Here is a 10,472-nt window from a genome sequence, read left to right as displayed (position 1 = left end):
GGGGGGGGCTACCTCAGGTAACAGGCCAGGGGGGGGGGGGGGCTACCTCAGGTAACAGGCCGGGGGGGGGGGGGGGGGGCTACCTCAGGTAACAGGCCGGGGGGGGGGGGGGGGCTACCTCAGGTAACAGGCCGGGGGGGGGGGGGGGGCGGGCTGTGCTGGGTGTTTCCGTATTTTTCAACTTCTTTGATTGCAAGGGATGTTGCTAATTATTATTCGTAGCCTAATACCGTAATAATAATAATAATAATAATAATAATAATAATACTACCACTACTACTACTACTACTACTACTACTACTAATAATAATAATAATAATAATAATAATAATAATAATAATATATATATATCATTTGTTGGGTTGTTTCTTTTTTCTTTTCTTTTCTTTTTTTACAGACATTGTACAATCATCATCTCTATATAAATAAACATGAAAAACATTTTCTCCAAACCCAGCCTCAGACCTCAGCTGCAAAGTGCTGACAATAAACCCCCCAAACCTAAACCCCCCAAACCTCAACCCTCCCCACTCTCCAGTATGAGGCTGCCCCTCTTTAACACTCGCTGCTCAAATGGCAAAAGGAAATAACCGCCGAGCTCCGCCACTCCAGTCCCCGGCCGCGTGACCCTAACACCATTTTGCAGGGTCAGCAGACAAACTTCAGCAGACAGTAGGTTAATTTAGATTACTTTAGTTAATTGATCAATGTGTTAAGTGGTTAATTAGCCACAATTTGAGCTGCTTAAGTGCAACTCCCGGGTTACCATATTCCCCCTATAAGCATTGATTTTCCGGGCATATAAATGGCCTTTTGGAAATTGATGGCCTAGTTGAGGCTGAAATTGCAGTAGACTTGCATTTAGAGTATGTTTGATGATGAATACAAATGTCCGGTTGCTCCAGGAGCCATGATCACCGGACATAATTGGAAAGCCTTAAGTAAAGACTCCTGGGCTGGGGGGGGTGTTAAGTAAAGACTCCTGGGTGTGTGTGTGTGTGTGGGGGTGGGGGCTGCTGTTATCATGACCTTTTAACCATAGCTAAACATCCCAAAAGATACCCGTCGCTGCAGAGTAAATACATTGCGTTTGCTCTCTCTCTCTCTCTCTCTCTCTCTCTCTCTCTCTCTCTCTCTCTCTCTCTCTCTCTCTCTCTCTCTCTCTCTCTCTCTCTCTCTCTCTCTCTCTCTCTCTCTCTCTATCTGATCTCATGTTGGCTTTTGTCTTGTGATTTGCACATGTTTTGCACGTTTTCCCTGCCTTTGACAAACTTGTATCTCAACAGTGCAACAGTCTCTTCTTCATATTTTTTTTGTTTGTTGGTAAAATCACTAAGCTCATAACCATTCCTCACAGTCACTTACACAGGAAGGCCACCGTTATCCAGAAGCTATGGCGCGGCTTCACAGCAAGGGCACTGTTCAGACAAATGGTGAAGGTAAGTTAGCTGCTGAGGAACACTATGGATGTATTGATTATGTTATGATAGCATTCATTAAAATTCAATTGCTATATTCTAAGTCGTGACTCTGACCTTAGGAAATATAATTCACCCATTACACATTTGGAAATGAGCACTTAGGAGAACGAAGTGTTATCATATGGAACTGCAGCTGTATCACTACGGGGAGGCAGGGAGGAGGACGGGAGGGAGAGAGGAGGAAGGGAGGGAGAGAGGAAGGGTTTAGCGGAATGAGGCCATTTTCAGCATATTGCCTCCAACTGCTTCTTAATTGAACAGATTGTTGATACAAAATCCAATCCCCACTGCTCTCACAAATAATTTTCTCTGGATTGAGTTTTGTAAACAAATCACAACAGCTATTTATCACCCCCACCAAATTGACTGTTTGGTAAAGCATAACTGCCAGGCACATTTGGGAAGCATTCAAAAAGTGGAATCTGGAAATACTCCAGGATGTTTATTGAATGATGTGTCACAGGGAATGGGGGGAAAAGGAGAAAAAAAGAGAAGAAAAAGAAGGTTTGTATCATTACACTTGAAAAAAAAAATGAAAAAAAAGCTGCAGCTCAAAATTACCAAAGCGCTATTCTTTATGAATAAAGACACCTTTCTTTTTTTTTTCTCTCTCTCTCTTCTTCGTTCGTAGTGCTTTATCATGCATCATGGCATATAAATTAGTCTTAAGTTTCAGCTCTGCGTCAAGCTCCATTTAGAAGCCCTTTCAAGTCTTTGTCTCCCCCCCCTCTCCCCCAAGCTCGCTCTCCCCCCCCCCCCCCTCTCCCCCAAGCTCGCTCTCTCCCCCCCCCCCTCTCCCCCAAGCTCTCTCCCCCCCCCCCCCCCTCTCTCTCTTATATCATTACAGTAAAGGAGACACATTGAGATATGAATTCCTTTTATAGTCCTCTCAAGTTTGGTCCTGTAATGTGCCCCCAGTGGCTGAGGCGTGCCGTGGCGTGGCGCGCGTGCATATCCTGGCCTTTGTTAGTCTATCCTCGCAGGAGTGTCATTGATTATCAAACCCAGCGGAGAGCGCTGGGCCGTCATACATCTCCATTAGCGCCCAGCTTGACTACCATAGATTTTCTTGGCCTTGTCTGCATTATGTATTAAGAGGAGCCCCGTCCCCTCAATACAAAGTCTGACTTACCTCACCCGCTCTCTCTCTCCCTCTCTCCCTCTCTCTCTCTCTCTCTCTCTCTCTCTGTCTCTCTCATACACACTCCCTCCCTCTCCCACCCTCCTCTAACCCCCCCTCCCTCCCTCCGTGGTATCTGTGTGGCTTATTATGTATTATGTATAAAGAGCCTTTATCTCCTGGTTGCTCAGGACAGATCAGAGCGTCGGGACAAGGCGGCGCAGATGTAACGCTGTCTCTCCTTTTGTTCACAGACGGCGTATTCTATCATGAAGATGAATTTCTACGACGAGATGGCCGTCAGGGTAAATATCACAGTGTCTGCTTTAGCAAATGGAGGGTCCCCTGTGCTCTGAATGTGATCCCCATAAATAGCACTGTAGCGGCATTTCATTACACCTCTGTGACTCAATGAGGGGGTCAGAATATAGGACAGAGACACACACAATGAGGGTTCACTTCTAATGGTTTAGTCGTATTAGTGTGGTTGGTGGTGTGTTTTATTTTGTTTTAATCTACATAACATTTCCCGTTCACGGGATTCCATACAATTAAAGTCAAGATCGTACACGTTACAATATGCCAGACATTGAATTAAATATTGTGCAAAGAGAACAAGCTGTTGTTTAACTTTTAAAAAGTAACGTTTTCGGCCAGACCGTCAAACGGAACAAACTGTCCCCACTGTCCCGGCCCACAGTGTCATACGTCCCCCGTCATAAAGGGCACTCGCTTTTAACAAGTCCAACAACTTCTACCGCACAACCTATAAATCAAAAAGGGTTTGCGATTTGAGTGATGTTTTGGCACTTTTATGCAAGGATATCGCATGGAAACCTTATATTTAACAATTCCATGTAGCCACTCTTTTCAGCTGCAAACTGAAATTGTTAAAGATTTTTTATACGCCAACAAAACCCCCCCAACATTTATTGAGGAAGGCCATATTACACCAGCGAGATGTTTGAACATGACTGAGAACCCTGAAAACTGAGGAAAACTTTTATATCTGACATTAATCTGAACACGTAAAGCCTGCCACCGCGGCGTCCTCGCTGCTGCGGCGCGCCAACACAGGCGTCTGGGCCGGCGTCTGAGGTCATAGGGGATGAGGTCAGGGGTCATGTCACCACTTAGAGGGGAACAGAAGCTCTCGGCGGGAGATAGCTGAGCTGCTTTACTGCCCGTGTAAAACACAGTGATACGCACAGGAGGCAGCGTGACATTGGAGAAAGACCAAATAAGATCAGGAGATTTTTTTTTGCTTTTGTATGAAAAAAAGAAATACAAAGGCTTCTGGCAAAAACAATGATTAAAAAACGCAGGGGGAATTTCAAGGTCTTCAAATAATACAGATGACATTGTATTAAATGATCAATTGTCCATATTACTTCTTTTTTTCTTTCCATGTATACAATTAACAGAGGCAATTAATTACTGTATCTGTCTTATCTTTAGAAAACGTTCTGGAGGAACTTTTTTATTTACATTTTATGGGCCGTGCAAAATTACCCTCTCGTGTTTAAGATGAATGAACATATTTCTCAACCGTCTTACAGTATGTCACTGTGCGTCTGTATACATCAAAAATGTTCACCGTATTTTAAACTACAATGACATCCATTCATCAACGTCCACTAAAGTGTGTTTGCTGTTTTAAAATAATAAGTGTTGTGACTGCGTTTACAAGGAACGTACACATCCTATCACTTTAGGTGGCCGAATATACGCTGTAGATGTAGAATATGATAAACTTAGGACAGACACACACTGTGTGTGTGTGTGTGTGTGTGTGTGTGTGTCTGTGTGTGTGTGTGTGTGTGTGTGTGTGTGTGTGTGTGTGTGTGTGTGTGTGTGAAGGACATCTCCGCCCACCGCATCTCATTGACCAGAAGGAAAAAAAAGAAAAAGAAAAAAAAGAAGAGAAAAACAATCATCTCTGAATCCCCTTGTGGCACTTCCTTTTAAATCAATTTTTATTCTATTCCTCTTCTCCCTCTCCTCTCTCCCCACGTCTTTATCATAGCCCCTCTAACAAAGGCTAATGTATTAGCACGTTAATAGAAACTAGTGTTTACAAGGGGCTCGGGACTTTTATTAGATCTAACTGAGCAATATGCATCATTGATTTCAATAGTCAAAAAAAGGTCAACGAGAACTTGGGGTGCGAGCCAGCAATTACTTTATTTAAAATTATCTATTGACTGTGGATCAATTCTCGCAATTCTCATTTTGGTCTTTTGTTTTTTTTGAGTTTTTGTTTTTCTGGCTGCCCTCCTCAGATTTTTCTTTTACCTGTGATTGTTTAATCTCTTAATTAGACTGAAGGACATCCGCTGGGCTCCGTTAATGGAGTTTGCGCTGTGTGTGTGTGTGTGTGTGTGTTTGCGCTGTGTGTGTGTGTGTGCGTGTGTGTGTGTGTGTGTGTGTGTGTGTGTCCGTGTGTGTGTGTGTGTGTGTGTGTGAGTGTGTGTGTGTGTGTGTGTGTGTGTGTGTGTGTCACTATCACAATCAAAAATATTTGAATATACTCTTCTTGACAATTTTACAGTTTCCCCTCGGGATCAATAAAGTATCTATCTATCTATCTATCTAGCTATCTATCCATCTATCTATCTCTCTCTATCTCTCTCTCTCTCTCTCTATTTATCTGTGGTCCCTTGATCCAAGTGAAATGTTGTTTTGGATTAACCTGGTATTTAGAATGTTAAATGAATGTAGCTTTGGTGTGTTTTGTGTTTCCCTTGCAGATCCAGCGGAGGTGGAGAGGTTACTATGTGAGGAGCTACGTCCATAACTACCACGCACGCAGGAGGTACCTGGAGGGCCTGGCCTGGAAGAACCAGCTAGTCAGGTAACACAGCCCTGGAAGAACCAGCTAGTCAGGTAACACAGCCCTGGAAGAACCAGCTAGTCAGGTAACACAGCCCTGGAAGAACCAGCTAGTCAGGTAACACAACCAGCTAGTCAGGTAACACAGCCCTGGAAGAACCAGCCAGTCAGGTAACACAACCAGCTAGTCAGGTAACACAACCAGCTAGTCAGGTAACATAGCCCAGAGGAGAGAGGAGACGGCCATTTTGGCCCAGTCCCACTCATATTTTTAATTTTAATAGACAGATGTCTGAAGACAGACAGGAAAGTAAGGAGAAGAAGGGAGAGAGGGAATGTCAGCAGGGCATGGGCCGGGTACGAACCCAGGCCGACTTGGGCATTATGTGTGCACTGTAGACCACGGTGCTAGACCACTGGACCACCCCAGGCCACATTCTATGTTTAAAAAATAAAATAAAATAAAATAATAATAATAATACATTTAATAATACATTTAATATTGTTGGTCTTTGTATATCGCTTTTATTACATACCCCAGAGCACTTAACACAGGTAAAAATAAAAAAACAACATGGATAAAAAAAACATGGAATATATCTAGGCTTGGGCCTGCGCGGAACACGGGCACGTACAGGGCAAAGTCACAAGTTAGAAGCCGAAACAGGTCCTATGCTACCCTGGGTCTTAAAACTGTCTTTAACCTGGCTGGGTGAGGGGGGGGGGGGGGGGGGGGGGGCGGCTGGAGCAGAGGAAAAGGCCTTGGGCGGAGGTCCAGGGTGGAGGTCCAGGGTGGGGGTCCAGGATGCAGTGCGTTGGTGCTCCAAGCGAAGCACTTTCTTAAGCCAAGCTAAAATCTGGTGTCGGAGGTCAAGCGCCTTTTTTAAGCCTTTACTCACCTATCTTTATCTTTCGTTTGTTTACCGCTTTTTATAAAAAAAATATTACGTTTTCAGTGTTGCCAGAGCACCTTTCATTTCAGCGGACAGTACTTTAGGACTTTAAACTACCATAATTAATTGATTTGTACATTTACTGTTTCAATATCTTTTCTCCCTAAGTTATTTCGGAGGATAATTTGGGTGGTAGTAGATCACCACTTGGTTGTAGATAGTTTTTTCCAGAAGCACATTATATTCTATAAATATATTACTGTTAAACACTATATGACTGTTTCCCTGGGCCAGGCCTCACCATGTACTGTCCTGTGAGCCTCTAAGAGGGTCTAGGTGTTATGCTAATGTTTATTGTGGCACCTAGAGTCCACTATTAGTTACCACGCGTCCGACTCTCTGCTCTGTAGGAATTCATTCTGCGTGCTTGGGCAAAGATTAATTGATCTGATTAATCTAGAGGATGAATGCATGATCGCTGCGCAGGTGAACCGGGAACCTCGGAGAAGGAAAGTCTCTCTACCCCGGGGGGGGTGACGGGCCAGGTAACCTCGGAGAAGGAAAGTCTCTCTGCCCCGGGGGGGTGACGGGCCAGGTAACCTCGGAGAAGGAAAGTCTCTCTACCCCGGGGGGGGGTGACGGGCCAGGTAACCTCGGAGAAGGAAAGTCTCTCTGCCCCGGGGCGGTGACGGGCCAGGGGGGGGCCGGGGGGGGGGCAGGGAACGATGTGACAAAGTAGAAAATTAGTCTCTGATTTCAGCTGGCTCTCGCATTAATAAAACATGCTACCGTAATGCCTCGGGGGGTGGGAAAAAAAAGATACCATCTTTTATTTTTGCTCCCCCCCCCCCCCCCAAAAAAGAAAAAACTTTAACTTAAGTTAAGTCACTTTTTCTTTCATTTTTTTCTTTTTTAATGTCGCTAATATATTTTGTCGGAAAATATCTTAAGGCCTCGGCTAAAATTAAATGTAAATTTGTTAAGTGCTCCTTGGATCACTGACTCCCCACCTCCCCCTCCCCTCCTCTCCTCTCCCCCTGCCCTCCCTCTCTCCTCTCCCTACAGAGGTAGGCACGACTGGTGCTTAAAGCCCTTTAATGAGTGTTGTCACCTCTGAGTTATGCTACCTTAGAACCCTACTGTACAAGGCTGCTATGCTACCTCAGACACCTACTGTACACAGCTATGCTATGCTACCTCAGACACCTACTGTACACAGCTATGCTATGCTACCTCAGACACCTACTGTACACAGCTATGCTATGCTACCTCAGACACCTACTGTACACTGCTGCTATGCTACCTCAGACACAGGCATAGGTATGTTACCATAGGCATTTTTGACACTACAAAGATGGCTCGGCTGACCACAAGTGAAGCATGAGGCAATTATGCTATGAGGCTAATGAAATGATAACAATATACATATACATTTGTTAACTCGAGCGTTTAGTGTGATGTGCTGTGGTGAGGAGAGGTTGAACACTGAGACTGATGAGTGATGTCCGCACTTCTAGTTCGTGCTCATCTGTCATTCTCGAAATGTCCCTCCTTGCATTTAGTGGTTTGCAGAAACACAAATAAATTGTCCAATTGATAAATGTCCAATTCCAAATATATATATTTTTTTTACTTATTCTGGATTTCCATTTCGAGACTGAGATGTCAAATACTTTCTTAGGCCTGTTCGTGGTAATGTCAGGTCAACCTCTTTTATTTTGTTTTATCCAAGTCTTTATCCAAGACCCCAGCGTTGTGGCTGAAAGGGCGTTGTGTTGGGAGGAGAACGGTGTTCCTGTCAAACAGGATGTGGATGAGAGTGGTGGAGAGGAGGAAGATGACAATGAACAGAGGGTGGGAGATGTGAGGAGAATGTCGTAATTTTTGCAGATTTCTTCTGCCTATCATTCACAGTGACACCGCCTGTCCCCTCCCAACACACACACACACACACACACACACACACACACAGAGCCCCCCCCTCCTCCCTGTACGGCTGTGTTTCCATGGCGAGGTCGTCCTCTCGCCAGTTAATCACTTGTTTATTTAGTGCTTCTGGGGTCGCGATCAATTAACGCAGTGCTGCGTTTATTTAAAATATCCTTTCTGTGTTAGCCGGGGCCGCGAGGATCGCTCTGCTCCATCACTCACCCCCGCGCAGGGCCGCTTTTTAATCCGACTCTCTCTCTCTCTCTCCCTCTCTCTCCCTCTCTTCCTCTGTCCATCCGTCCGGTGCATAAATTATTCAAAGTTTTACTAATGGTTCCATTTAGCGCAGGCCGACTGGCCACGCATTCCAATGACTGGACCGACGAGCAAGCATTGTCAGGGCTGCCCCCTCTCTGTCTCTCTCTCTCTCTCCCCCCTCTCCCTCTCTCTCTCTCTCTCTCTCCCTCCCCCCCCCTCTCTCTCTCCCCCCCCTACTCCGCACTCCTGACGGATCTCCCCATACAATACCATCTGTGTCATTTCATTAGCTGCAACGCCCGACGCACACACCGCACCACCCTACCCCCCCCCCCCCCCCCCCCCCCCCTCTCCACTCCTGCCGGGGGTTCACCATGTTACCGTGTCCATCTTCATCCTGCCCCCTCCCCCCGTCCCCCCTGCATAGCTTAATGAAGTCAGGACCCCCCCCCCCCCTGTAATTTCCTTACCGGCAACCGAGAGTTTGAGCGCGACGTTAACAATTCATCACGTTGTCAAGAGGGAGACACTTAAAGTTACGCTGCCTAATAAGGCCATGCTGGTGGGGCTCCAGCAATTAGGAGGCTACGGAAGCGCTTTGCATATTTACTAAATGCGGAGTGTCATTGCCACCACGGCCTGTTGCCCGCATGAGTTATTTCTCTATCTGCAATAAACAGCTGGGTAATTATTACTGACATAATCAGATAAATTCTCCTCTGTTAATGTTCTAACGCTGGGTTGGGCCCGGGCAGAGAAATCTTTTAACTCATCGCGAGCTGCTGCTGCTGCTGCTGAGGGGGAAAATTTATGGACTTGGAGTGGTTAGAGGGGCTGAGGGGTGGGTGTTTTTTTCTCTCTCTCTCCCTCTCCCTCTCCCTCTCTCTCTCTCTCCCTCCTCCTGCGTCCCTCTCAAGGACGTCCCTGAAAGGGGATCTGGGAGGCCGGCCCCTCCACTCAGCTCAGCCAGGCTTCCTTATGATACACCAGGGGTGGAGAGGAGTTCACACACACACACACACACAGGCACACACACACATACACATGCACATGCACATGCACATGCACATGCACACACACATGCACATGCACATGCATACATGCTCACGCACAAACACACACACCCGCACACACATACCCGCACGCGCACACATACACGCACATGCACACACACACACACACACACACAGGGACACACACACATACACACACATGCACATACATGCACATGCACATGCATACATGCACACGCACATACACACACATACACACATGCGCACACACTCATACGCACACACACACATGCGCACACGCACACAAACACACACACACGCATACACGCACACACACTCATATACGCACACACATGCGCACACACGCGTGCATACACACACGCGCACACACGCATGCATACACACACTCATACTCGCACACAAACACACACACGCACTCATATGCACACATATGCACACATACACACACACACACACACACACACACACACACACAAACACACACATGCACGCTCGCACACTGTGTTTGATTGGATTTCTGCAGTGAGATGTGTGTGTGCTCCCCCAGCCTCCTCTGTAGGCCCTCGTACAGGAGGAAAACAATACTGAAACAATGTCAAGTGTCCTGGTAAGGCTGGGGTGGGTGCTACTCTGGGGTGATGGAGTCTGTTCTGGGCTGGGGAGGGCTGTGTGCTGGTCTGGTCTGGTCTAGAGTCTGTCCTGGGCATGGCAGGGCTGGGGGATGATGGAGTCTGTCCTGGGGGGGGCAGGGCTGGGGGCTACCCTGGGGTGATGGAGTCTGTCCTGGGGGGGGCAGGGCTGGGGGGTGATGGAGTCTGTCCTGTGGCAGGTCTGGGTAGATCAGGTCTGGTCTGGGTCTGGTCTGGGTCTTATCCCAGGTCTGGTCTGGGTCTGTTCCCAGGTCAGGCCTCTCAGAGGTGACAGA

The 10,472-nt window shown here is 46.7% G+C and overlaps 1 protein-coding gene across 1 annotated transcript in view; it reads left to right on the top strand.

Annotated features, from left to right (window-relative positions):
* Positions 1-10,472, top strand: part of spata17 (spermatogenesis associated 17) — a gene marked incomplete at both ends in the record, with an annotated part of 68,235 nt that overhangs the window by 5,225 nt on the left and 52,538 nt on the right. Inside the window, 2 exons of the mRNA XM_080527577.1 lie at positions 2,856-2,906; positions 5,352-5,455. Coding sequence (XP_080383703.1) covers positions 2,856-2,906; positions 5,352-5,455 — 155 coding nt within the window. The remainder of the gene's footprint in view (positions 1-2,855; positions 2,907-5,351; positions 5,456-10,472) is intronic.

This window comes from Nansenia antarctica, assembly GCF_963989245.1.
Source record: "Nansenia antarctica genome assembly, chromosome: 3".
Taxonomy (NCBI): Eukaryota; Metazoa; Chordata; class Actinopteri; order Argentiniformes; family Microstomatidae; genus Nansenia; species Nansenia antarctica.
The sequence above is the reverse complement of the archived record's forward strand: the minus strand, read 5'-3'. Positions and strand labels throughout refer to the sequence as shown.